The 27,815-nt window shown below is 45.5% G+C and overlaps 1 protein-coding gene across 1 annotated transcript; it reads right to left on the reverse strand.

Moving 5' to 3' along the window:
- Window positions 1-5,682: 5,682 nt before the first annotated feature.
- On the reverse strand, window positions 5,683-27,561 carry GDF10 (growth differentiation factor 10). Its single transcript, XM_029059896.2, has 3 exons — window positions 27,279-27,561; window positions 13,587-14,545; window positions 5,683-6,828 (listed from the first exon to the last, which is right to left on the reverse strand). Exons 1-3 carry the CDS (start codon window positions 27,559-27,561, stop codon window positions 6,637-6,639), a joined length of 1,434 nt encoding a protein of 477 aa, XP_028915729.1. The 3' UTR covers window positions 5,683-6,636.
- Between the last annotated feature and the right edge of the window lie 254 nt (window positions 27,562-27,815).

Genomic DNA, 27,815 nt, shown 5'->3' on the forward strand with positions numbered 1-27,815 from the left:
TAGACTGTAAGTTCATTGTGGGCAGGAAATGTGTCCTTTTATTGTTATATTGTATTCTCCCAAGCACTCAGTACAGTATTCTGAGCATAGTAAGCACTCAATAAATACGACTGAGTGCCTGACCTTGAGGCCAAGGATCATGCCTACTTGTATCCACCCCAGCGTTTAGTAAAGTGCCAGGTATATAGTTAAACAACAAATGCTATGATAATAATGATAAATTACTATTTTATCATCTATTGTAATTTCTACATCACTGAGTATGATACTCTGTATAGAATATATGCTCATTAAAACTGTGGATTGATGGAGGAAATGAGGGAGGAATCCTGAACTTGTTACGGATTTGTTCTTCCTGAATAGATTATATGTATATATGAGAAAGCTGTATCTGCCTTTTTTTTAATTTGAAGGAATTGAAATGAGATTAAATTAAAAAATTAAAATATAAAATTAAAAACAATTTTTTAAAAAGAGATGCGGCTTTCTCATTGGCTTGTGGTGTACTTTTTAGCCTGCTTAGTACAGTGCTCCACATATAGTAGACCCTCAGTTAATAATACTTCTAACTGACTACAAAATGGAACTAACATATGGTGGATATAGTCAGATATGGTTACCAGTCAGCATAGTGTTTACCCTCTATTTTCATGGGATTCTCAGTTTTCCTGCCCCCCCTCAAGCATTCGATCAATCAGTCAAATTCATTGAGGACTTACTCTGTGCCAAGCATTTTACTAAGCACTTGAGAGAGTATAACAAAGTCACTAGACACGATCCCTGTTCACAAGGATCTTAGAGTCTGTACCTCATACTAACCCCTCCACTCACATCAGTCCATCCTCCACTCAGTAAATGTTATTTATTACTAAACAGTACAGTACAGAGTATGTACTAAGCATTTGGAAGAGTACAATGAAGTGAGTAGTCATTCATTCCCTCAGGGAGTTTTCAATCTGGCAGAGGAGCTTGATATAGCTCATCTTGTAAGTTTTATTTACTTTTCCACAGCTCTAGAGCTTCCCCATCTTCAGTTCTTTTGGCTCTTCCCCTCACTGTGTCTCTTTAGCTAGCAGCTTCACCTTTTGGGCCATTCATTCATTCATTCATTCATTCATTCATTCATTCATTCATTCATTCATTCATTCGTATTTATTGAGCACTTACTATGTGTAGAGCACTGTATTAAGCGCTTGGAATGTACAAATCGGTAACAGATAGAGACAGTCCCTGCCCTTTGACGGGCTTATAGTCTAATCGTGGGAGACGAAAAGACAGGAATAATACAGCCAAAAGCTGGAACAAAATGAAGGCAGGATGGGGGTGTGGGAGAGACAACTCCCCATTCTTCCCCCACAAGAAGGAAGAAGAGGAGGAAAAGGAGTCAGATAAGAGAAAATCTGAGGCTCTTGCCACCTCCCCTCCTTCTCTTCCTCTTTCTTCTCCTCCACAGATCCAGCTTTCTCTCCCTACTCCAGTCTCCCAACTCTGTGGACCCCAGGAAGGTGGGGGTTCAGCCATGTCCTGGGGTAATGGGAGCTTCAGGAGTAGCAACGGCGAGTTCCCCATTGGGATCCAGCCAGGCTGCAGCTAAGCTGCTGTATGTACGTGGGGGGAGGGTGGCTAGTTCTATGTAACTGAACAGGAAAGTGGCCTAAGATTCCTAGAGCAGCAAAAGATGGCCAACTCTCAATTCGATCATATTAGCTCTGGTAGAAGCTCCCTGATCTACTGTGTAAATATCCCCAGGGTAAATCTCTAGACAATAGCCCTCCCTGTCTTTACCATTTTCATCTTTCAGAAATCTTTAGATAAATTATCTGCCTTTCCTTTTTTTTTAATTTTGCTTTCCAATTACAGAACACCCCATGTGCGATGGTGTTAAATTTTCCCTCAGCTAAAGTTCTGTCAATATTTTTAAATGTATGCATCTCCCCAAAGAAAACTGGATTGACTTGATGACGTGTCAAAGCATTTCCCTGGATAACTGCTAACAAAGCGATTATCCAAGTCCTATGTGAGGGAAGAAGAGGAAAAGATTTATCTTAGTATGGCCACGTGTGCCATAATCAGGGGTTTGCAGTGCTAAACCCAGACCCAAAGAGCCCAGGAGTCACTTTAGAAGGACCTGGACCTGGTCAACCTCCACTGGATCTTAAAGCCCTCTGCCTCTCCTCTCCTCCTTTTGTAGGTTCGTGGGCATCCTCACTGCTCCCCAAGTTCTTGTATTCCTCACTGCTCTATATCTGAGGCTCAGCAGCCTTCCTGAAGGCAAAGAGGTCATCAAGGGCTATCAATCAAAATTATTTATTTGGCACTTACTGTGTGCAAGAGCACTGTGCTTGGTGGATTTTTTTAAGGTATTTGTTAGGCACTTAAGATGTTCCAGGCTTTTAAGCACTGGGGAAGATACAAGTAGTCAGGTTGGACATGGCCCATGAAAAGCAGTTTGGTTGAGTGGATGAATCACAGGCCTGGGAGTCAGAAGGACCTGGGTTCTTATCCTGGCTCTGCCACTAGGCAGCTCTGGGACACTGGGCAAGTGACTTCACTTCTCTGGGCCTCAATTACCTTATCTGTAAAATGGGGATTAAGAGTGTGAGCCCCATGTAGGACAGGGCTCAAACTAATTAATTTAGGATTGTCTCTATTGTTGTATTGTACTTTCCAAGCACTTAGTACAGTGCTCTGCACATAGTAAGCGCTCAATAAATACGAGTGAATGAATGAATGAATCTACCCCAGCTTTTAGAACAGTGCTTGGCACATAGTAAACATTTAACAAGTAGCATTATTGTTATTATTATTATTATCATGTGCTACATAATCATAGTCATAATCACCATTTCACAGACGAGGTAATTGAGACAATGAGAATTGAAGTAACTTGCCCAAGGTCACGCAGCAGACAAGTGGCAGAGCAGGATTAGAACACAGTCCTTCTCCCTCCCAGGCCTGTCCTCTATCCACTAGGCCACAACGCAATACCAAAAGTTGGTAGACATGTTTCCTGTCCACAAGCAGCTCATCTCTGGACACTGAACCTCCAGGATCCTCTCTCATCCCTCCTTGAGTCCATTGTCCATCCAGGGTCCACAACATGAGCTCTCCCACTACCCTGCTTTCCCAGGCACACAGCTCACTAACATCCCGCCTTCATGACGGCTGAGAGACTACTTCCCCCTCAACCTACCTCCTCTACTGATCAGTCAGTCAATCAATCAATTGTCCTAACTTTGTGCAGTGTGAGCAGAGAGAATAAAGAGTACAAATCCAAATGCACACTTGGAGAAGTAATGTGTCCTCATAGATAGAGTTTGGGCCTGGGAGTCAGAAGGAGCTGTGTTCTAATCCAGGCTCTGCCACTTGCCTGCTGTGTGACCTTGGACATATCGCTTTACTCCTCTGTGCTTCAGCTACCTCATCCCTAAAATGGAGATTAAAACTGTGAGCCCTATGTGAGACATGGCCTATGTCCAACCTGTTGAGTTGGTATCTACCCCAGCACTTAGTACAGTGTCTGCTGCATAGTAAGTGCTTAACAAATGCCATAATTCTTTATATATACATTTTTAATTTTTAATTTTCCTTTTTTTTATTAGAATGGCTTAGTGGAAAGAACACAGGCTTGGTAGTAGAGGTCATGGGTTCTAATCCCAGCTCTGCCACTAGTCAGCTGTGTGACTTTGTGCAAGTCACTAAACTTCTCCGTGCCCCAGTTACCTTATCTGTAAAATGGGGATTAATAATGTTGGTATTTGTTAAGCGCTTACTATGTGCCGAGCACTGTTCTAAGCGCTGGGGTAGACACAGGGGAATCAGGTTGTCCCACGTGGGGCTCACAGTCTTCATCCCCATTTTACAGATGAGGTAACTGAGGCACCGAGAAGTTAAGTGACTTGCCCAAAGTCACACAGCTGACAAATGGCCGAGCCGGGATTTGAACCCATGACCTCTGACTCCAAAGCCCGTGCTCTTTCCACTGAGCCACGCTGCTTCTCTGGGATTAAGACCGTGAGCCCCATGTGGGACAACCTGATTAGAACAGCGCTTAGAACAGTGCTTGGCACATAGTAAGTCCTTAATAAATATCATCATTATTATTAAAAGTGCAAAGATAACACTGAAGGGAGTCGGAAAAGAGGAAATGAGGACTTAGTGGGGGAAGACCTCTTGCAGATGCTTGCTTTGAAGGTAGGGAGAGTGATGGTCTTTCACATATAAAGAGGGAGGGAGTTACTGGTTAGAAACAGGATGAGGGTTAAAGTTTGGCAGAGAAATAGATGAGATCAAGGTAAAATGAGCAGACTACTTTGAGAGGAGCTAAATGGGTGGACTGAGTTATAGTCACTATACTAAGCACTGAGATAGATACAAGAAAATCAAGTTGAACACAGTCCATGTTCCACATGGGGCTCACTGTCTTCGTCCCCATTTTAATGATGAGGTTACTGAGGCACAGAGAAATTAAATGATTTGCCCAAGGTCACATAGCAGACTGGTGGCAGAGTTGGGATAAGAACCCATGTCCTCTGACTCCCAGGCCCATGCACTTTCCACTAGGCACCGCTGCTGAATTCAGGAAGGGGCACCATTGAGTGACTCTCCTAGATTCTTCTTTCCTCTCCTAAATGTATATCACTGGAAATGGTTGTCACCCCACATGCGAATCATAACTCTTCAACCCTTCCAATCTTCAGTTCTAGGGCCGAAGTGAATAGTTTTTAGACAACACAATGTGATATTTCTTCATCTTCCATGGAGAAACCTAGGAGCTGTAGACATGGATCCAAAGATTCCCTCTTCCCTCACATTGTGAGAGCTGGAGTCTCTTGGAAGGTAACACTCTCCTGTCTGCATAATAAGCAATAACCCATGGCTTCTGCCTGCTCTGAAACTAGTGCGTCAGCCTGATTTGTCTCTGGGTATATGTTGCCCTCTTCTCAAGACCCTGGCCTCACTTAAAGTTGTGTCTGTAAAGGAAGATCGAGTATCTTTCTGTGTTTCCTGCTTGACAGTTCCCCTCAGAAAAGAAGAAACTGGATCAGAATGAATGTAGATGATCATACACATTCCTCCCAGAAAATCCTAAATTCCAAATCTGCAATTTTGGATATTAAGGAAACCACAGTTGACCTTGGGCAAACCACATCACTCTCAGTACCTCAGTTTCCTCATCTGTAAAAATAGAATGAAATACATGTTCTCCCTTCCCTTTAGATTATGACCCCGGTGTGGGACAAGGGTTGTGCCCAACATGGTTATTATGAATCTACCACATCGTTTAGTACAATGATCGGCGTGCAGTAAATGCTTCACAAATACCACAGATTTTAATGGTTTGATTTGACGTGACTGTGAAAGGAGCAGGAACTCTCAAGTTCCAAAAATAAAAGTATATGCTGGTGAAAGGGAGGGGATTAAGATGAGGTGATGGGGTTGTCAGTGTCTATTCGAGGCTTTTCAGGACCTGAACTCTCTCTGAATTTACTTTTCTACAACACCATTCACATTTCGCACTAAGAAGTCATCTACATGACCCAATATGCCGCTGAAGTGAAGAGCCAAGGGGTCACCTGCCCAGGGCTCCAATAATGACCTCATCAAATTCCTGTTTTTTTTCTCAGCAGTGAAGGCAACATCGCAGCTCTCTAGAGGAAATTTCTTGGAGATAGGTACTTATTCAGGTTTTAAAGATACTTCTGTACCTTTCATTTATTAACTTTTGTAAGAGCACATTACATAATCCATCTACAGTATAGAAAGTTTAATTTACAAAAATATAAATCTTGGTTATTTTATTTTAGTATTTAAACATATTACTATATGTGTTATTCCAAGAATACATAGGTTTAACAACTCAAAATTATTCAGCAACAGACAACTCTTTGGGGTACATACCCTCATTTTGTAAAACAAAATATATATTAGGAAAAGGTAACCACAAATTGGTTATATTAACATACTGTATATATATATATATATATATATAAAAGCTTATACAGTGCACTACATTTGAACTCCAAGGAAAATATACATTTAAGCCCTTTATTACAGCCTTCTTTTTCAGTATAAATATGTGGATTAAAATAAAACGTGAGTATTTAATAAAAAAACACAAAAAACTTTTCATTTGCACAGAATTGATATCCTATGGTTTTACATAGTCCATTTCCCAGTTTATGAGATGAAAGGATAAAATAGCTCTAGAATATGTCAAGCAATTCCAATTTCCCTTTTCAATCTAAAGTTTGTGGCAGACTCAGCATAAGAGAAATGATGTTAAACCATAAAAACGAGCCAAATATTCGAGTCCTTTCCTAAAAAGAGTAAAATGGGATTTACCTGCATTTGAAATCTCCAGAGGAAGCTAAATCATAAGTTCTCATATACCCCCAAAATGATCACTACAGTAGAAGAGAATTCCCTCTAAAAAGTGTTGGTCTGTTTAAAGTCTTTCTTCATTTCACTTTGGACCTGCATTCATAAATACAGTCAAATTCATTTCTCATGCACAACTTTCCCAGTGTAAAATAATGTACTGTAGCCAAGTTAGGGATTTTCCTGCTCTCTCCCTCTCCCTCCCCCCGCCCCTCCGCAACCCTTTGATCTCGTAAAAGGTACAGTCCCTTACACTTATCGACACGCACAAGTCTCCACTGACATATTGGGATACACCTTTAAAACCACATTTCTGTTCTCGTCCAAGAAAAGCACGCTGAGGGAGTTCATTTTATCAGGAACACAGCAGGGTTCTGGAATTCCTGGAATTATTCCCACTGCTTTTACTATACTCTGGATTGTGGCGTGATTTGATGGTCGAACAATCTAGAAAAGGAGGAGAAACAGAATTACTATTCCCATTCATTTATAACACATTCTGTATGCATCCACAAGGGGGTGAGAAGAGGAAGTCAAATGAAAGGGAGACGGGGAAAGTCATAAATTTGCATTTAAAAATATTCCATCGCCATCAACTGCCTTGGGTTTTCGTTACATTTGCGAAACAGGTATAAGTAGATTCACTTCTTGCAAATGGAGATGATAGTCAAGTTAAAGATAACAGCAGTAAAGTACCTTTGCCTATTCTTCCTCTCAAAAAATGTCAAATATCTTACAAACTCAAGATGGATTGGTAATATTGTCCTTTCAAATAATTCTGTCATGGAACAGGTGAATAATACGAAAAAGTTTATCAGCCTATATAGATTCACCAATACAGTCTTTGTCAGACTCAATACCTTGAACTGAAGAGTAGCAAAGCAACTAAATCCTTGTCAATGATACCACATATTGTGTTATTAAACCTACGTAGGTAGCTGGGTGGTTTACTGCAAGGATGGAGGAGGCTCCATGTGTCACTGAAGTGGAACAGTGGAATCCATTTGCCCAGGCAAAACCAAGATTATTTGAAAAAAAGTCCCAAGTCCACATGTTTTTTATTAATGTGGATACTCCTCCCAACCACAAACCAAGCAAAGGGGCTTGGGGGTCTCTTTGTTGTAATATTTCCAGACTGGTTGGAAGCCTATGTGAATTTGAACCAATGCAGATGTGGAATTCTGGGCCATGTGACTTTTTTTTGTGTGATTGGCCCAGGAATCTGCTTTAAGGACACCATTTCCCGGGGAATTCTGGGTTTTAGATCTCTTTGGCTCACTCTGAGTGGATAATGGCAATGGCCCTGTGACTTTTCAAGACTGGAACGAGGTGAAGGAACAGGATCAAGGATAGAGGACTGGAAAACCTGGAACACAATCTGCCATTAAAGCAGGCATGTCTGGGTCCTGTTTCCTTGAGATGGTTTAAGTAGGGAGGAGAGCATGCAACATTTTTGAATAGTATTTGCTAAGGCACTCTACTAAGCGCTGGAATAGATGCAAGCAATTCAAGTTGGACACAGTTCATGTCCCACATGGGGCTCACAGTCTTAATTCCCATTTTATAGATGAGGTAACTGAGGCCCAGACAGGGGAAGTGACTTGCCCAAGGTCACATGGCAGACAAGTGGCAGAGCTGAGACTAGAACCCAGGTCCTTCTGACTCCCAGGCCCATGCTTTATCCTCTAGGCCATGCTTTGTCTCAACTTCAAAACTCAACTTTGTAAATGCTATCTATAGTTACAGTCCTGAAAGGGAGGAAAGTATGCACATATCACATCTCAGGAGGTACTTTCTAGGAACTCCTCCAGCACAGCATGTGTGCGGATGCCTATGAATGGTGGGTGAGGGAAAGCTTCTTGATTATAAGTTGAATTTTCCATCTCCAAGTGCTCTGCACAAACTAGCTACTGGCCAACGTAAACATTCCTCTTTTATAGTTGGGCAAACCGAGGCATGGGGCAGCCTTTTCAGGCAACCATGGAGTCCCATTCAGCCCCCGTCTCGGTTGCTATTGCTGAATAATCTAACCGCAAAGGTCCCCAACATGTCATCTGATTGATCTCACTTCCTCTGATGGGGGGATGTGGGAGAACCCGCTCCGTGAAGCAGCGTGGCCTAGTGGATAGAGCACAGGCCTGGGAGTCAGAAGGATCTGGGTTTGACCCCTGGCTCCACCACTTGTCTGCTATGGGACCGTGGGTGAGTCACTTCACTTCTCTGGGCCTCAGTTACCTCATATGAAAAACGGGGATTAAGACTGTGAGCCCTGTGTGGGACAGGGTCTGCATTCAGCCCAATTACCTTGAATCTACCCCAGGGCTTAGCACAGTGTCTGGCCCACCGTAAGTGCTTAACCAATACCCCAATTATTATTAGTATTATTATTATTGTTGCTGTTTTCCATGTTTGACTCTCTATCACTGCTCAGAGCAGTTCATTTGGTGGTGTGCACATCCCTAGGAAGTAGGCCCAGGGGCGGAAGATGGTCAGGGAGAGAGACCCCGCCTGATCAAATTTCTGATTCACAACCTGGTAACTGGAGCTATGTAGCCCAGTTTGAAGGGGAAGGTCTGGTGGTTATTCAGGTAATATCAGCTGTGGGGGATGTGGTGGGCAGTGGGTGGCACACATTAGTAGGATCATTCAGGCAAGAAAAAAAAAATATTTGTTCTCCAAATCATCTAGATTGTCCATCTCTTTTTTTCTAATGGTATTTGTTTAGTGCTTACTATGTGTTGAGCACATAGTTCTAAGCACTAGGGGTAGATTCAAGTTTATTAGGTTAAAAACAGAATGAATTTGTAAGATGGAGAGGAGCTAAAATGTTGGTGCATTAAATAATAATGTTGGTATTTGTTAAGCGCTTACTATGTGCAGAGCACTGTTCTAAGCGCTAGGGTAGATACAGGGTGATCAGGTTGTCCCACGTGAGGCTCACAGTCTTAATCCCCATTTTACAGATGAGGTAACTGAGGCACAGAGAAGTGAAGTGACTTGCTCACAGTCACACAGCTGACAAGTGGCAGAGCTGGGAGTCGAACCCATAACCCTTGACTCCGAAGCTTGGGCTCTTTCCACTGAGCCACACTGCAAGGCAGGGATTTTTAGTCCTTCTCCCCTCCCCTCCCTTTCCCTCCCGTCCCCTCCTGTCCCCGCCTCCCCCCTCCCGCCCTTCCTCCCTTCCTGCCTTCCTGCCTTCCCTCCCTCCCTCCCTCCTTCCTTCCCTCTTTCCTTCTTTCTTTCCCCACATGAGGCTCAAAGTCCTAATCCCCATTTTATAGATTAGGTAACTGAGACACAGAGAAGTTAAGTGACTTGCCCAAGGTCACACAGCAGGCAAGAGGAGCCTGCATTAGAATTCAGGTCTTTCTGACTCCCAGGTTTGTGCTTTATCCCTAGGCCATGCTACTTCTCTTTTTCTGATGTCTGTGAATTTTGGTCCCAATCCAAAAAATCATTCCCTTTCCTGGAGACTATAAAATTCTTGTGGGCAGGGAACGTGCCTAACAACTCTGCTGTATTGTACTCTCCCAAGAGCTTAGTACAGTGCTCTGCACACAGTCAGTTCACAATAAATATGATCGGTTGATTTATTCTCCATACATGTTCACAAGTGAGGATGTTTCAGTTTATCCATAGTTTCTCTGATATTTGACCTTTAGGAAGAAAACATCTCACACTGCCTATGGGATGGAGAAAGCACTGAATTTTGTCATTGGAAATGGCTTGCCCCAGTAGGAGGTCCCAAGATTCACATCACACTTCCTCTGGAGACAATCAGATTCTTTCATTTCCCTCTGTGATTGGAATGCCACCATCAGCACTGTCCAGAAGGCACAGTCCTGTTTTTGGGAATCGTTTAAATCTTACAAGTGGGGGTTCAGATTACCATTTATGGGACTGCCAGTGTTCCCTGGCTCTTTTAGAATCGACTTTCAATACCAAACTCGGGGTCTTTGCTCCCACTCCACATGTCCCATGTGGCTCTTATTGGGCCCCATTTTGTCGCCGAGTGCAGAGAGGGTAGGGGAATGTAGAGGTGGTATATCCAAGCAGGTATATGACAGACGGGTCATACGATCTGCTTACTTGCTCACCCGCATGCCGCTGCATGGGTGGGAAGATGCATAAGGCCTCCTGGAAGCCAGGCTGTTGCGGGAGGAATGAATGCAGAGGTGCATGTTTGCTCTCCTTGAGTTTCACCATATACTACCTTCCTCTCCTCCTCCTTTCACTCTTGCTCCATGGCTTAGTGGATAGAGCATGGGTCTGTGAGTCAGAAGGTCACGGGTCTGATCCCAGCTCTGCCACTTGTCTGTTCTGTGACCTTGGGCAAGATACTTTACTTTTCTGTGCCTCAATTACCTCAACTGTGAGATGGGGATTGAGGTTCCGAGCCCCTTGTGGCTCAGGGACTGTGTCCAACCCAATTTGCTTGTATTCATCCCAGTGCTTGGTTCAGTGCCTGGTACACAGTAAATGCTTAAATGCTATTATTATTTTTATTATTATTATCATTATTGTTAAGTATTTTGAGGAACAGTGAAGTAAACAGCAGTTCAGATACCTGGGAACCAATCCTCCACAGGGGGAGGGATTAGGGTTCTCCTGGGGGGATTAGTGTTCCCTAATTAATAATCAGGAAGAACTGCAGTATCTGTTAAGCACTTTGTTCCAAGCACTGTAATAAGCATTGGGGTAGATACAAGATAATCATGGCAGAAACGTAGTCCTTGTGTCACAGGGAGCTCTCAAGCCAAAGGGGTGAGAGAACAGGGGATTAATCCCCATTTTACAGATGAGGAAACTGAGGCATTGGGAAGCAGCATGGCTTAGTGGAAAGAGCACAGGCTTGGGAGTCAGAGGCCATGGATTCTAATCCTGGCTCCATTGCTTATCTGATATGTGACCTTGGGCAAGCCGCTTAACTTCTCTGTGCCTCATTTACCTCATCTGTAAAATGGGCATCAAGACTGTGAGCCTCACATGGGACAACATGATTACCTTGTATCTACCCCAGCGTTGGGCACATAAACGCTTAACAAATGCCATCATCATTATTATTATTATTATCATTATTATTAAGTGACTTGCTCGAGGTCATAAGCATGCAAGTGACAGAGTCAGAGTTAGAACTCATTATTATTATTATTATTATTAAGTGACTTGCTCGAGGTCATAAGCAGGCAAGTGGCAGAGTTAGAATTAGAACCCCAGTCCTCTGACCTCTAGTATGTTGCTCAATTCACTGTCATTTGGGAATAGATTTCTAATGCCTTGGAAACTCAGATTGGAAAATGGGCCTTGTCCTTTTTATCATTATGCATCGTATAGACCAGCCCAAGAATCTGGGCCCAGGGCATACGGAGGAGAGTCCTAAACATGTTTACTACTATTTAGGTAGTACAAGCTGTATTTGTTTTTCTCAGCAAATTCCTGGCTGCGTAGTGGGAGGCCTGACAGAAAAGTCTTTAACACGGTGTTTCGAGTATTCGGATTTCCTTGCCACAAACAATTATGCACAACAGCAATAGCACAAGTGACTTTTCTCAATTTCTAATGATTTCTAAATCCCAGATTAGACTAAGAATAAACAAGCCATAAAATCCGGATTACCTCGAGCAAATGAAAGTTTGAAATCCTTATTTGTCTAGTGTCTGATTTAAAAATAACTCAGCTGATGAATCCTTTAGAAGCTCCTTGTGGGCAGGGAAAATGCTTACCAAACTCTATTATATTGTACTCTCCCAAGTGCTTAATACAGTTTTCTTCTGTACAAAGTAAATGCTCAATAAATACAACTGAGTTATTGTCGAGGAGAAAAAGGGAAATGCTTATTCTTTGTTGGGTGTCTGCCCGTTGTCAGGAGAATCGTCGGACAAGGTGAAAGTCACAGGAATCAATCAATGATATTTACTGAACACTTACTATGTGAAGAGCAATACGTCACTAACAAATTGTGGTATTTCTAAAGTGCTTATTGTGTGCCAGGCACTGAACTAATCTCTGGGGTAGATACAAGTTAAACAGGTTGAACACAGTCCCTGTCCCATTTGGGACTCACAGTCTCAATCCCCATTGAGACTCAAGACTCACTGAGGCACAGAGAAGTGAAGTGACTGTAAGCCCGTCAAAGGGCAGGGAGTGTCTCTATCTGTTACAGATTTGTCCATTCCAAGTGCTTAGTACAGTGCTCTGCACATAGTAAGTGCTCAATAAATACTATTGAATTGAACTGAAGTGACTTGGCCAAGGAGAAGAACCCACGACCTTCTGATTCCCTGGCCTATGCTCTATCCACTTTGCCATGCTGCTCCTCTGTATTAAGTGCTTGGGAGAACACAATACATCAGAATTAGTGGACAGGTTCCCTGCCCGTTAAGAGCTTACAGTTTAGAGAGAAGTTGACAGGGCAAATGGTCTTAGAATGAGTTGGAGCCGCTTGTAGAATGGGTCAGAACGCAGGTGGAATGGATATCCTGCCACTGCCTATTGTCACTGAGCTTTCTTTTTCAGCACCATCCAGAAGCCAACAAAGCATTCCAGCCTACGATTGCCTCTATCATTAGATAGCCCTTGGGAGAAGATGGGACGTTTCCAAAATATGAGTGCATTTTACGGGCATGATGTCAGAATTTTCAAGAGGGAGTATTTATTTTCTTGTTCATTCATTCGTTCTTTCATGGGATTTATACAGTGATACGTTCTAAAGGTCAGGGATCACTGGTCTGAAACGGGCACAGGAAAGGATATAGGAGAAGTGAGAAAACACAGCAGGTTCTTTTACCAAGGCTAAAAATCCTTTTGGGACAGTCACTGAAGAGACAGGCAGAAACGGTCAGCCCAGACTCGGAGATTTCTGACAATTACTGAGGGAGTATGATTTCCGATTACATTTAGAATTAGTCTGTGGGCAGGGAGGCGCCCAAGAATGTACTGAAAGGACCAGTCTTTTTCGGCTGTGTCGAATTAATCTAAACTGCATCTACATCCATTCACACTCAGCTAAAGAGAGGGGCAGAAAGACTGAAGTAGCAGTAATGACCCACAGTACCTTGGGCATCGGGAACTCAGAAGGAATGTACTGAAAGGACCAGTCTTTTTCGGCTGTGTCGAATTAATCTAAACTGCATCTACATCCATTCACACTCAGCTAAAGAGAGGGGCAGAAAGATTGAAGTAGCAATAATGACCCACAGTACCTTGGGCATCGGGAACTCACAAGCCCCCGCACAGTAATAGGCATCGAAGGATTTTGGGGATATGATCCATTCATTCCACCCGATGTCGGCAAAATCAACTTTCAGGTATCGGCGGGAGCAGATTCTGGGCTCGTTCCACTGTTTTCTCCTGGCCTTTTTCATCGTTTTTTCATCGAAATTCAACATCTGAGATTTAGTCAGCATCTCATGGTTGTCTTGTCCCTTTTTTCTCCTGTCCTTCCGGGGAGATTTGGGTTTGAGGGCCTTGTAAGCACTCTCCCACAGGTCATGTTTGTGATAGTGGTGGTGATGGGGGCCGTGGGGGCCGAGGGGGTGGTGGGGGCCGTGAGGATGGTGGGGGTTGTAGTCGTCCTCCGGCAGTTCATTGTCCTGGATGGATCCAGGCACGTACGTGTCCCTCCTCACCCGGGTGTCGCTGGATGCGTTGGGCGAGCGGCTGGGGTCCGGGTCGCCGGCCGGGAAGGGGTCGTACCTCTGGAGGGTCACTGCCACGCTGTTGGGCTCAGAGATGGCCAGGTCATTGGCGTAGACCAGGATGTAGGGCAGGTCGCTGGAGTCCGGCTCATGGAAGACTCGCTCTCTCTCCCCCCAATCGAACTCGGCCAAGAGAAGGAGCTCCCCATCCCATTTGGCTTCCTTGATGATGGGGGAAATATCCCTGGCCTGCCAGGCTCCCCGCCGGTGGGGGTAAACTGTCACATTGCCCTTGACCACCCCGAAAGCAGCATTCTGGGGTGCACTGCGGAACACCAGGTTGGCCCGGGAGAGCTGGGCCGGGTGGAGGAGGCGACAGGAGGAGTTCTTGGACCGCTTGCAGAACGCCTCTCGAGACCGCAGGCGTTGATCGGAGTAGAAGTGGAATGTGGCAGCGAGAACCATTTCTGAGTCCTGCATGGAGGTCAAGTTGAAATGATACACGGTCTTCTGGCCAACTATTTCTGTGAGGCAATTGGCAATAAAAAACACCCAGCAATTAGTACTTGAGCAGAATATCTCCAAAGTCCCATTGCTCTGAATATAAATCGATCCGGCTTTCGAGTCAACACCTCCCAGCTTTCCACCTTATTTTGACAGATAATATTTCCGTTCCTCTAGCCTGGTGAGCCCCGTGTGAGACAGGACATGTGCCTTATCGGATTACTTATCTGGCAGAGAGCTTGGCATAAACACTTAATAATAAGCATTATTACCATTATTATCATTATTATTAATATTCCAGTGCTAGGCAAAGTGGCACAGAGAGAAGCAGTGTGGCTTAGTGGACAGAGCATGGGCCTGGGAGTGAGAAGGACCTAAATTCTAATCCTAGCTCCACCTTTTGCCTGCTGAGTGACCTTGTTACTGTTGTTATTTTTAATGTTAAAATATAATTGTGCAAATGAAAAGAAACAAAACTTTTCAGAATATTACTGGTGGGGTCTAGGCTTGCCTTTACATCAATTTTGCATTTCTATGTAATGCAATATATTTAACATCCATTGAACACATTCAGATTGCCAACTGCAGTTAAAACAAGCCAGTATGTTTATGACTAACACATTTCAATAGAACTATGTCTACACTGAAAAATACTAAGTCTATACATCTGTCGCCCATTTTGCAGAAGGATTTCAAAGCTGAGAACAGGACATCAGTCCTCCATGCACATATGAAGGGCAGATATCAGGAGCCTTTAGTCAAAAAATCCCTTGTCTAGGGCTTCTACAAAGAGATTGTATCAGAAAAAGGACATAGGCATCCTGTGAGAATGGACCCAGCTCTGATAACTTTAAACTCTCCTTGTTCCTGGACAAATATTTCTCCTCCCCACATTTCATTAGGCCAATTCTATTACTCCTTTTGATTTGTTCTACATGCAATCCCCCACATACTGAAAAATTCAATATCCTTTCAACAGCTACTTGAGGTCTCCTGGAAACTTAAAAAAATAAATCCTCAGCAATCTCATATTCCTTTCCTCTTGGGGAAGGAGGGGGCAGGTTTTTATTTTCTTTTTTTTTTTTTTATCGTACTAGGAACATTTACATGAAAACAGGAGCAGTTTTGTCTAAGCTTTCATCTGCTCCCGCTGCTTTATTCCCCCACCAGAAGTCATAATTCTAAATCTGTTGCACCATAATCCCCTCCTCAGAAACGAAGTTTGAAGTCACCAATAGAAGACCGTGACTTCAAGTTGGAGAATAAGCAGCAGGAGCCGACAAACCCTTAAAGTCCCTTTCGTATAATGCCCAAAACAATGAAAACAGGGGGAGTCAGTGGAGGGAAAGCAAAGGAAACAGAGCCTCTGTATTGTTTTTTTGCCAGTCTTCCCAAAAGGTGTTTCTTGTTTCTCTTGCACTCATTAACTACTGGATCAAGGTTAAAGATTTTATTGATTTTTTTAAAAAGTCTATATTTGGTTCCTTTGGGGTTAAAGGTGTAACTGGGTTCTGAGTGTTTTCATGTGTTGGGTCTAAAGGAAACTTGAATCAAGTTTAAAGATCACAGATAAGAGGGACAACACCTCAGAAGCAACTATTTAGACCTGGTTCTTTGAAAGATTCATTCGACAAGATTTCATTCTGCAGGATTTATTGAATGCCCACTGGGTACAAAGCATGCTGATACTGTTGATCTGTCAAAAGGCATTAGAATTATCAGCTCAAGATGCATGTTCAAAACCCTCAGCCTTTTAACAGCTTTGACTAAATGTTACAATATCATATTGAGGAATCACGCGGTCTTTTTAATGGCAATGTGTCTTTAAGTCAGGCTGCTTTTATAGAGGTCACCCAAACAATATACAACACTTTGCAACATTAAATTCTTCTCCTCATAAAGGCGAGTTTAAGTGAGGAGATAATTGTTCTCCTACAGAGCCAAGACTGGGAAGCAGAAATCATCTCATTAAAACAGAGTTTGTGGCCTTCTATTTAGACACAGCAGGAGTGTGAGGAAGTAGCAAATCTAAGAGGGACTATTTTTCCTGGGGATTAGTGATTTTACTAAGTGTTTGAGAAGGTAAAGCTACAAAGATTAAATTCTCAACTCTACCTCGACAGGCTCATGCCGGGTCCTGACTTTCCAGGCCCCAGTTTCTCCATGAGTCGAGGCCATTATTTTGGATCCCAAAGGTACTGGAGAGATAAACGGCATATATATCTGTAAAATGTTTTGCGAACTTCAGAGATGTAACTGGAAAGCCAGGATCTTTCATTAACCAGGAAGCAATTAACTATAGTGGATGCTAGTGTGAGGACCCGGCAGAGTGACAGAAGGTCTTTTATGATGATGATGGATTTGTTAAGTGCTTACTATGTGCCCAAGCACTGTTCTAAGTGCTGGGAGGGATACAAAATAATCAGTTTGTCCCTCATGGGGCTCACATCTTTTACAGATGAGGGAACTGAGACACAGAGAAGTGAAGTGACTTGCCCAGAGTCACACAGCTGACAAGTGGCAGAACTGGGATTAGAACCCATGACTTCTGAATCCCAAGCCTGTGCTCTTTCCACTGAGCCATGCTGCTTTTATCCATTTCAAGAGACCCATACTTAGGCGCACGTTGTCATTTATCTGAGGACTCAAGCCAAATATCAGCCTGGCTCATTTAAATCCAGGCAGGGCTCAGGTAGCACTCTTCCTCCCCTGGGATTGGACAGAATCAATGCATATTTCAATGTTCCTCTTTGTTTTGACTTTATCTCGTACCCGGGGTGTGGGGGGATAAACCTGACACAAAGGAGAACATTTATTGAGTTTGGCCATGGTCAAATGCCCTCTTAGCTGAGTCCCCTGTAAGGTGACAGCTCTGTCAAGTCAGAAAAGTTTTTTTAAAAAATGGGGAACCATGGGGTGATCCCCAAATTCTGTTCAGTTCTTGGCCTCAAGATGCAGCCTGGATCAGTTCACACAGAGGACCATGGAAAATCAATCTATTTCCTGTCACACAAATCTTAATATCCTATTCTTATTCCTCTTTTGGGGTTTGGAAAACTGAGGCACAGTGGTGCTTTGTCTCTGAGAAAGAACGCAGCTCTTCAGATCAACTCCCACAATGCTCCCACACTTCTTCTTAAATTAACTAAATGTCACACCATTATGAGAACCTAACCAGGCCACCTAGATGAGCTGAGTGATGGTGCTCATTTATTCATATATTCATTCATTCATTCATTCATGCATTCATTCATTCATATTTACTGAGCGCTTACTGTATGCTGATCTGAAGGTTTGGAAAGACGTCTAAGGAACTGGAGTTTTCTTGTTCTGGAATATTTATTTTTGTATTAAGTAGGAAGGAAAATTGGCCAAACCCACTGAGTTAAGCCTGTGTTTGAGAGCCTTGAGTTTATAAACGTAGAGACAATTCTTTAGGAACTTTGTCCAGAATTCTCCCAGAAGGAAGAACAATTGTTCCAAGGGACTTGACGTGTATCTCAGCCTGGATCCCTGTGTACTTTGCAGTAGAGGAAGTACCCCATCACGAATCACAAAGAAAACTTGAAAAATCAGCCTCAAAGGAATCAATCAAACATATTTCTTGGGTGCTTACTGTGTGCAGAGCTTTGTACAAAGTGCTTGGAAGAGTATAATATAACAGTGTAGTAGACACATTCCCTGCCCACAGTGAGTTTACAGACTAGAGGACAAGTTTATAATCTAGCGAGCAGGCCCAGACAAGCAACTCAGAATAATATGTTGTCTCTCTGACCCATTCAACAATTTACACAGAAGAAATGCTCCTAAACAGATCCTTTAGCCGGAGAACTCTTGATGCCAGAGTTCTCAGACCCAACATCTATTTGCACCTGATCAAGTGGGATGATTAACTGCCCCATGGATGATTTAAAGGACTCAGCTCATCCAGAAACCAATTCACATAGAGCCAGCCCCCTCCTCTGTGAGTGCACAATGGCAGACTGAAGAGCCCTTCCTCACTTCTTATTTGTCCATTTTCCAGAATTTAAATGAATTCTTCATGTTGAAACAAAAAAATCTGCCTAAAGTTAAGTGCAATCTAGCATAGCCGTAGAGTGGCATGTAGGAATAAAGGGAGATAGGAAAAAAGGTCATGGATAAATATGGAGCCTGTGATCACCTTAACTTTCCTAAGGAAATGGGGAGAGCTGTTGCTCTTGGGGAATTTGAAATCGTTGAGGGAAAAAAAATCTGAATTAGACACTGTGTGATGGAGGTTCCTTTACTACTTCCTAAGGGATTCACCAGATGTCACTTTTGATTTTTTGGTTTTTTTCATACCCTAAGTATTGTTTAGAATCAACCTGGCCCTTAGGATTATCTCACACCTGCCTTAATTAACAGCAAGTAGGATGGGAGACCGGGATGCGGGTGTGGGCAAGCCTGACATCTCTGTTGGTTAATGATTGGGCAGACTCAAATGGTGAAGTGGTTGGGTCATGAAGACTGCACTGCCCCGGAAGAGTGTGTTAGTCCCTGAATGTGGGGATGGCTCCAAGAAACTTCATCAATCAATCAAATTATATTTATGGACCACTTTACTGTGTGCAGAGTGCTGTACTAAAAACTTGGGAGAGGACGATATAGCAGAGTTGGTAGACATGTTCCCTGCCCATAACAAGCTTACAGTCAAGGGAGGGGAGAGACAGTAATATAAATAAATGAATTACAGATAGGTACATAAGTACCGGGGATGCTGAGAGGGGGTGAATAAAGGGGGAAAATCCACATGAAAGGGTGAAGCAGAAGGTAATGGGAGAAGAGGAAATGAGGGCTTTAGTCGGGGAAGGCCTCTTGGAAGGCTTCAGTAAGGCCTTGAAAGTGAGACAAGTAATTGTCTGTTGGATATGAAGAGGGAGGGCGTTCCAGGCCAGAGGCAGGACATGGGCGTGAGGTCGGCAGAGAGATAGATGAGATCGAGGTACAGTGAATAGGTTGACATTAGAGGAGAAAAGTATGTGGGTTGGGTTGTAGAAGGAAATCAGGGTTATAAGGTAAGAGAGGGCAAGGTGGCTGAATGCTTTAAAGCTGATGGTAAATAGATTCTGTTTGCTGCAGAGGTCAACCACTGGAGGTTCCTGAGGAGCGGGGAAATATGGACTGACCACTGCTGTAGAAAAATGATCTAGGCAATACAGTGAAGCATGAACTGGAGTGGGGAAAGACAGGAGGCAGGGAGGTCAGTGAGAAGGCTGATGTAGTAATCAAGGCAGGATAGGAAAAGGGCTTAGACTAATGTGGTAGCAGTTTGAATAAAGAGGAAAGGCCCGATTTTAGTGATGTGAAGACTGAAAGTATGGGATTTGGTGACAGACTGGATAAGTGTGTTGAATGAGAGAGATGAGTCTAGGATAATGATAGAATAATAATATAAAAGAAATGGCATTATTATTATGTACTTACTATGTGCCAGGCACTTTACTAAGCATTGGTGTGGATAAAGGCAAATTGGGTGGACACAGTCCCCGCCCCCTATGGGGCTCAAGGTCTTAATCCCCATTTCACAGATTACTGTTACTGATTACACGTTACAAGTTACAGGTTACTGAGGCAAAGGGAAATTAAGTGACTTGCCCAAGGTCACGGAGCAAACAAGTGGCAGAGCCAGAATTAGAACCCAGATCCTCTGACTCCCAGCCCTGTGCTCGATCCACCAGGCCACTCTGCTTTCCAAGGTTATGGGCTTGTGATATTGGTGCTGTCTACAGTGACAGAAAAGTCAGGGGAAGAACAAGGTTTGAGTGGGATGATAAGAAGTTGTTTTGGACATGTTAAGTTTGAGGGGTCGGTGGGACATCCCAGTAGAGATGTCCTGAAGGCCAGAGAAAATGCCAGTCTGCAGAAAGAAAAGAGATCAGGGCTGGAGATATAGATTTGGGAATCATCTGCAAAGAGATGGTAGTTTGAAGCCATGGGAGCGAATGAGTTCCCCAAGTGAGTGGGAGTAGATGGAGAAGAGAAGGTGACTCAAAACTGAACATTGAGGAACTCCCATTTAGGAGCTAGGAGGCAAAGGAGAAGCCCACAGAAGAGACTGAGGATGAGCTCCCAGAGAGATAGGAGGAGGACCAGGAGAGTATGGTGTCAGTGAAGCCAAGTTTGGATGTTTCCAGGAGAAGGAGGTGGTTGACAATGATGAAGGTAACTGGGAGGTTGAGGAGGATTAGAATGGAGTAGAAGCCACTGGATTTGGCAAGAAGATAATTGGTGACCTTTGAGAGGGCGGTTTCTGTGGCGTGAAGAAGGCAGAAGCCAGATTGGAGGGGTTCAAAGAGAGAACTGGAGAAAAGGAACTGGAGACATTTCATGGAAAAAGGAGAATTGTTAGCTAAAACTGTACACGGGTGACTGAGCACAGTTACCACATATAGACTTGCTTTTTCATGCTTCCTGCATTATGAATATTGGGGGAGATCATTATGTACCATTGCCCTGGAATGTTAGGATTATTTAACAGAAATTGGAACAAATTTCAGTCTTTACACATCGGTGACCCTGAACTACAAGTCCCTTTCTCACATTGCTTCAGGCCCATCATATTGATCCTTGTCTGGACATTTCTGAAATTTCCAAGACCTCAGGAAGCAGCATGGCCTAGTGGGGAAGGGCATGGGCCTGGGAGAACAAGGACCTGGGTTCTAATATTGGCTCTACAAATGATTGTTGTGTGACCTTGGTCATGCCACTTTACTTCTTTGTGCCTCAGCTTCCTCATCCGTATAATGGGGATTCAGTGCCTGTTTTCCCTCCTATTTAGACTGCGAGTCCCATGTGGGACAAGGACTCTGTCCATCCGGTTAATCTTTTTTTATCTATCCCTGTGTTTAGCAGAGTGCAAGACAAATCGCAAGCACTTAACAAACACCACAGTTATTGTGGAGATCATATCAGAATTCTTTTGAGCTTTCTCAAGTACTTAGTACAGTGCTCTGCATGCAGTAAAGGATCATTAAATATTATTGGTTAATGGATTGCTACAGGAGATAAGTAAGAGGCCCTTGGGGTTTCACTTTGTCCCCTAGGTTCACGCTGACAGGGAGGCCAGCAAGACTTGTTTTTTTGGCTCTTTGAAAGATATTCCTCACTCGGGCATGTGCTACATTAATATGGAAACCCACTGACCCGGTAAGAAACTGAGCATCCTCAGAAAAGATAGGAATGTTTTGGGCACAGTAGAGCTCCTTGCTTGATTTGTAAAAACAAATTTCATATTGTTTCCATCCCAGGTCACACTGCTCAGCTCCCTGGCCTGTGTGTGTGTGTGTGTGTGTGTGTGTGTTTATCATGTGAGTTTACTCTGGCTTTGAGAGGTTGCATGTGCTAATTATGTGATGTTTGGGCTCTCCACATGCCAAACTTAGATCCGAGTGCTACTCTTTACAGTGTTATCACCCCAGATAAACAGAGTTAAACCACTAAGGAGATGTTTGTTCCTCCATCCCATTACCCTCAAAACAGCTGTTAGCAAATGATGGAAAACGAAGTTGGAAAATATGTCTGGGATGCGAGAAAACCATGTTGGGACATGAAATTCTTCCTGGAAATGGAACAACGAGTGGACCAGACCGTAAAGGGGACCAAATGGCTCCATGAGAAAGTGTCCACAAGTTAAATCTCAATCTCAGGTAACTAAGTCTATACAGCAGTCTGCTTATCCGCATGTTCTAGGACTGGTCTCCTCCCAGTGGACTTGAAGTAGAGCGTAACATGTACTAAAAATGAGCTGGAGGGGAAGCAAAGGTCCATTGACACTATTAAAACTGCTATGTGCCATGAAGTCTACGTGGACCCCTGGGAACCTCCCATGTCTACTCGTGGCTCTGTAAGACGCTTGTTTTGTTTTTTTTAACACTGAAGAAGTGATTGCCAAGAGCTTCTACTTCGGCATCAGCCCAGCACAGCAGAGCACGAAACAGCCTGGGATTTGTGGGAATTGAGTTCTCCAGTGAAAGATCCCAAACAAGCCATTTTCCTTCCCTGCAAATCAATTTCCTTATTTGGGAAATAGGGAATATTCCCTGAGGCCTCCTTTCCAGGACTGTAGTGAAGAACAGCTTGTAAAAACCCCTGGCAAAGCATGTCACACATGTCAAGTACTCTATAAATGCCCCATGTCACTATGAGGGAGTTTGGAGGGTGATTGCCTTGAACATAAGGGAACAACTTAAAAGATCTAGCCCTGCTTTTCCCTACTCCAATAGTCCTCTGATTTTAATCATTTTCCTAACTTATTAACTGCATTAGGCTAAAATAGTAATTTTTATTTGCAGGCTGCTAGGAGCAGAGACACAGTCTCTGAATTAGGTTCACAAGTTTTTTACTCAGATACTGACTCAGGTATTTCTGACAAAGAAACCACATCATGCTTTGTTTTCCATCAGTGAGGATAGTATTTGCTGCCTGCCTACCCGACAGTGAGAATTACTGTAATGGGATCCTGAGAGAGAGGGAGATAGAGAGGGACGGAGAGAGAGAGGAAGAAAGAGAGAGAGAAAAAAATGGGTGTATCTGTTTCTGTGTGTTCACACCTGTGTGCTTTATATTTCAATGAAAAGCAGCATGACCTAGCAGACAGAGTATAGACATGGGAGTCAGAAGGACCTGGGTTTTAATCCTGGCTCACCCACTTGTCTTCTGTGTGACCTTGGGAAAGTCACTTCGATTCTGTATGCTTCAGTTTCCTCATCGGCAAAATGGGGATTAAGACAGCGAGTGCCATATGGGTCATAGACTATGTCCAACCTGTTTAGCTTTTATCTACCCCAGTGCTTAGTCCAGTGGCTGGGACACAGTAAGCACCTAAAAGATACTATAAAAAAGAAGTTCCAGGAGTGATTTTTCCTAAACAATTCCAAGAGAAATATGGATGAAACACTAATCCAAGTAACTCCACAAGCCACGGGATACACACCAAAACTATTAAACCACTACTATGGAAACCTAAGCCACTTGTTTTTGTGTGTGTGTGCATATATATGTTTGTATTCAAATGTTTGGGTGTGTTTGCATGTGTGTGGGGGTATGTGTACAGACCTATATTGTGCTTAGGCTCTTTTTGAGTGCAAGATGGTTTGTAGATCAAGATTTCATTGCCCAGGGAATTGAAACCAAATGACTATAAGGTGTGGGTTCCCAAAATCAGTCAGTGAATCAATCGTATTTACTGAGCGCTTACCGTGTGCAGAGCACTGTACTAAGAACTTGGAAGAGTATAATATAACACTATAACAGAGACATTCCCTGCCAAAATGTGAAATGTTAAAACAAAAATTCAAGCTTCTCATAAGCAGCATATCTGTACCAAAAGAGAAATATCCCAGGGGTCCACTTGATCAGTCCCCACCTTCCCCCCCTCCAATTTCTCCAGTGTTGCACAATTTCCCCATTTGCCCAAAGCATCTGGAGGATCAGGAGTTGGAACACTTTATTTCCTATCCCAGCATCATCAGTGATATGCCCTGGGGCTGAAAAAGTCACTCGGTACCTCGTTAAGTGGCAATCATTAATAATACTTGCTACCAAGGACTGTTTGCCAGCATAAACTCAAACCCTTGGATCAAAGTTACCGACTAAGAGAGGAGCGGGATACCACTGGCCGGAAGCCATCCAGCTATTTGGTGTCAAACGGGTGCATCGTCCAAGAGGCTTTGCACGGAGGCATTTCGTGGCTCAGTGGAAAGAGCGCGGGCTTTGGAGTCAGGGTTCATGAGTTCGAATCCCAGCTCTGCCACTTGTCAGCTGTGTGACTGTGGGCAAGTCACTTAACTTCTCTGTGCCTCAGTTCCCTCATCTGTAAAATGGGGATTAAGACTGTGAGCCCCACGTGGGACAACCTGATTCCCCTATGTCTACCCCAGCGCTTAGAACAGTGCTCGGCACATAGTAAGCGCTTAACAAATACCAACATTATTATTCATTCATTCAATCCTATTTATGGAGCAATTACTGTGGGCAGAACACTCTACTAAGCGCTTGGGAGAGTACAATACAACAATAAACAGACGATGATAAACAGACACATTCCCTGCCCATGACACGATGTCTCCGAAATCGCCAATCCTCTCCGAGGGAAGGGTGCCTTTTCGATGGATTTCAGAAAGGGCCCTTTCACCCCACTAATGCCAAACCCCAGGGAGGAAAGAGTATTTCTCTAAGAAAAACAGCTGATATTCATCATGATGTAACTAATGCATTTTAGATTAAGATCTTTAAAGAGTTTTGAGTGCTCCAGCCAGCCTTGGCTGCTGAAAACTAGTCCCGTTCGGACTGGGGGTCCACAGCATCGTTTGGTCTTAAACGTTGGGAAAATCAGTGCTTGGGGGAAAGGGACATGGGGGTGGGAGGTGAGGCAGGGTGATAGCGTGTTGGGGTAGGGGAGTCTAAAAGGTGGCACTCCTCCTGATGGCCATTTGGGAGGTAGTCCCATGGAGGGCAAGCCTGAAGTCTCCAGATGAAGACAGTGGCTGGAAGATGTACTGTTGTGGGGCTGGGCTGGGAAGTGGGTGGCTTGTTACACAGAGAGAGAGAGAGAGAGAGAGAGAGAGAGAGAGAGAAAGTGTGTACATGCACATGTACGGCGATGGGGATGAACGGGGACTTCTAGGGATAGATGGAAGTACAATCCCGTGGATGGCTTCCTTCCCCTTGAGGGGTGCTTCAAGAATGAATCCACTGTGCCCATTCGGTGCCCTGGTGAGGACTGGACCCATAGGAACGGTGTGGGGTGTGGGCAAGGAGGGCGAGAGAAGTAACGTGGCCTAGGGGAGAGACCAAAGTCCTGGGAATCAGGCAACCTGGTAAGCCCGTCAAACGACAGGGACTGTCTCTATCTGCTGCCGACTCGTTCATTCCAAGCGCTTAGTACAGTGCTCTGCACATAGTAAGCGCTCAATAAATACTATTGAATGAATGAATGAATAATCCCTGGACAATGATTTTCGGCAGTCAACGAACTTTTCCGTGCCTCAGTTTCTTCATCAATCAATCAGTGGTATTTATCCCGCTTTTACTGGGTGCAGAGAGAGGACAATACCACAGAGTTAGTAGACAGGTTCCCTGTCCACAGGAACTTACATTCTGGAGGGGGAGACAGGCGGTAATATAAATAAAGAAATTACAGATATATAAGTAACTGCTGTGTGCCTGAGATTGAGGTGAATATCAAATGCTTAATACCTATCTGTAAAATTGAATTAAATTTCTGTTCTCCCTCCCTCTTAGTCTATGAGCTTCATGTGGGACAGGGACTGGGTCCGACCTAAATACCTGATTACACTGTAACTACCCAGCACTGAACACAGAGTTTGGCATATAGTAAGCGCTTAAGAAATCCCACCGTTATCATGGAGGCCGGGAGGACGGCAGTGCCCCTCTCAAGCGAACATGCAGAAAGTCAAGGTCTGCAAGGCAGCAGCCTGCAGAGACAAGGTGAGGGGGCTTTGGGCGCCAAGACCTCTGCCCCGACCCTGGCCCAGGAGACGGGCAGGTCCGGGGGGGCAGAGAGAGGGGCAGAGAGGAGCTCTCTGCCGAGAGGGGGGCAGCCGGAGGGTGTGGGGGCAGCTGGGGGGGGGGGGCAGAGGGGAAAGGTACCCGGAGAAAAGGGGATCAGGAGAGCTAGGGAGAGGAGAATTGGAGCTGGAGGAGTGTGGGAAGTTGGGGGGCTGGGGGAACAGGGTGGCTGGGGGTGCAGGGAGGATGAGAGTGCAGGGAGACTGGAGGTGCACTGAGGCTGGGGGAGCAGGGAGGCTGGGGGTGCATTGAGGCTGGGGGAGCAGGGAGGCTGGGGGTGCAGGGAGGGAGGGGGAGCAGGGAGGCTGGGGGTGCATTGAGGCTGGGGGGTACAGGGAGGGTGGGGAAGCCTCGGTGCAGGGAGACTGAAGGTGCAATGAGGCTGGGAGTGCAGGGAGGGTGAGGAGTCTGGGTGCAGGGAGGCTGGGGGATCACGGTGGCTGGAAGTGCAGGGTGCAGGGTGGCTGGGGGTGCAGGGAGGTTGGGAGTGCAGGGAGGCTGGGGGAGCCTGGGTGCAGGGAGGCTGGGGATCCGGGAGGCTGGGGTTGCAGGCAGGCTGAGGGAGCCAGAAGGCTGGGGGTACAGGGGGGCTGGGGGAGCAGGGAGGCTGGGGGTGCAGGGAGGTTGGGAGTGCAGGGAGGCTGAGGGAGCCAGGAGGATGGGGGTGCCGGGAGATTAGGGAAGAAGGAGGCTGGGGGAGCAGGGAGTCCAGCGGTGCAGGAAGGGTGAGGGAGGCTGGGGGAGCGGGAAGGCTAAGGGAGCAGGGAGGCTGGGGGTGCAGGGAGACTGGGGGTGCAGGGGCTGGGGGTGAAGGAAGCCTGAGGGAGCCAGGAGGCTGGAGGTGCAGAGACGTTGGGGGAGCAGGGAGACTAGGGGGGCAGGGAGGCTGGGGGAGCAGGGAATCCTGGGGTGCAGGAAGGATGGGGGAGACTGAGGGAGCTGGAAGACTAGGGGAGCAGGGAGGCCGGGGATGCAGGGAGACTGGGGATGCAGGGAAGCTGAGAGTTCAGGGAGGCTGGGGGTGCAGGGAGGCTGGGAGAGTCTGGGTGCAGGGAATTTGGGGGAGCAGGGAGACTAGGGGAGCAGGGAGGCTGGGGGTGCAGAGAGTCCGGGTCGGGTGTGACAAGGTGGGGTCGGAGCGTGTGCGGGATGTGGGAGCGCGGGGGGTCCGGTCCGGTGGGGGTCCGGTCCGGGCGGGCTTACCGGCTCTGGGCTTGAAGCTGCGGACGGTGTTTCCGTGTCCGGGCGGCCCTCCCTGGCGGGTGTAGCGGTCGTAGAGGTGAAGCATGTGGACAGCTACCACGTCCCGCCCGGCCGCGCCCAGCGCCAGGCGCCGGCGGCCGGGGGCCGGGGGGCCGGACGCCCAGGGGTCCGAGCCCCCGGCGGGGGGCTGCCCCGCGCCCCCCGCGCCCCCGCCGCCCGCCTTCCCGGCCACCAGCCCCAGCACCAGCCCCAGCAGACCCCAGGAGAGGCGGCCGCCGCCCATTGGGAGACCCCCGGCCCGGCCCGGCGCTCCGAGGGGCACGGCCAGGGGATGGGCAGGGAGGGAGAGGAGCCTGGGTCCCCCCCCGGGGGGCTGACGGCTGCTGGGCTGGAGCCTCCCCCGCTGCAACCCCTGCTGCTGCTGCTGCTGCTGCTGCTGCTGCTGCAGCTCTTCTCCTCCCCTGCAACCTTTCCCTGCTGCAACTCTTCTCCCCCGCCTACAACCCCTTCTCCTGCTGCTGCTGCTGCAAATCTTGT

The sequence above is a fragment of the Ornithorhynchus anatinus genome, chromosome 3, assembly GCF_004115215.2.
Source record: "Ornithorhynchus anatinus isolate Pmale09 chromosome 3, mOrnAna1.pri.v4, whole genome shotgun sequence".
NCBI lineage: Eukaryota > Metazoa > Chordata > Mammalia > Monotremata > Ornithorhynchidae > Ornithorhynchus > Ornithorhynchus anatinus.

What these genes read in the sequence shown, in the direction of transcription:
- GDF10 (XM_029059896.2), bottom strand. Translation starts at nt 27,561, where the DNA reads ATGGGCGGCGGCCGCCTCTCCTGGGGTCTGCTGGGGCTGGTGCTGGGG. An exon ending in CAGCTTCAAGCCCAGAGCCG is followed by an intron (nt 14,546 to 27,278) that starts GTAAGCCCGCCC and finishes ATTGCCTCACAG; the next exon opens with AAATAGTTGGCCAGAAGACC. An exon ending in GTGAGTTCCCGATGCCCAAG is followed by an intron (nt 6,829 to 13,586) that starts GTACTGTGGGTC and finishes CTCCTTTTCTAG; the next exon opens with ATTGTTCGACCATCAAATCA.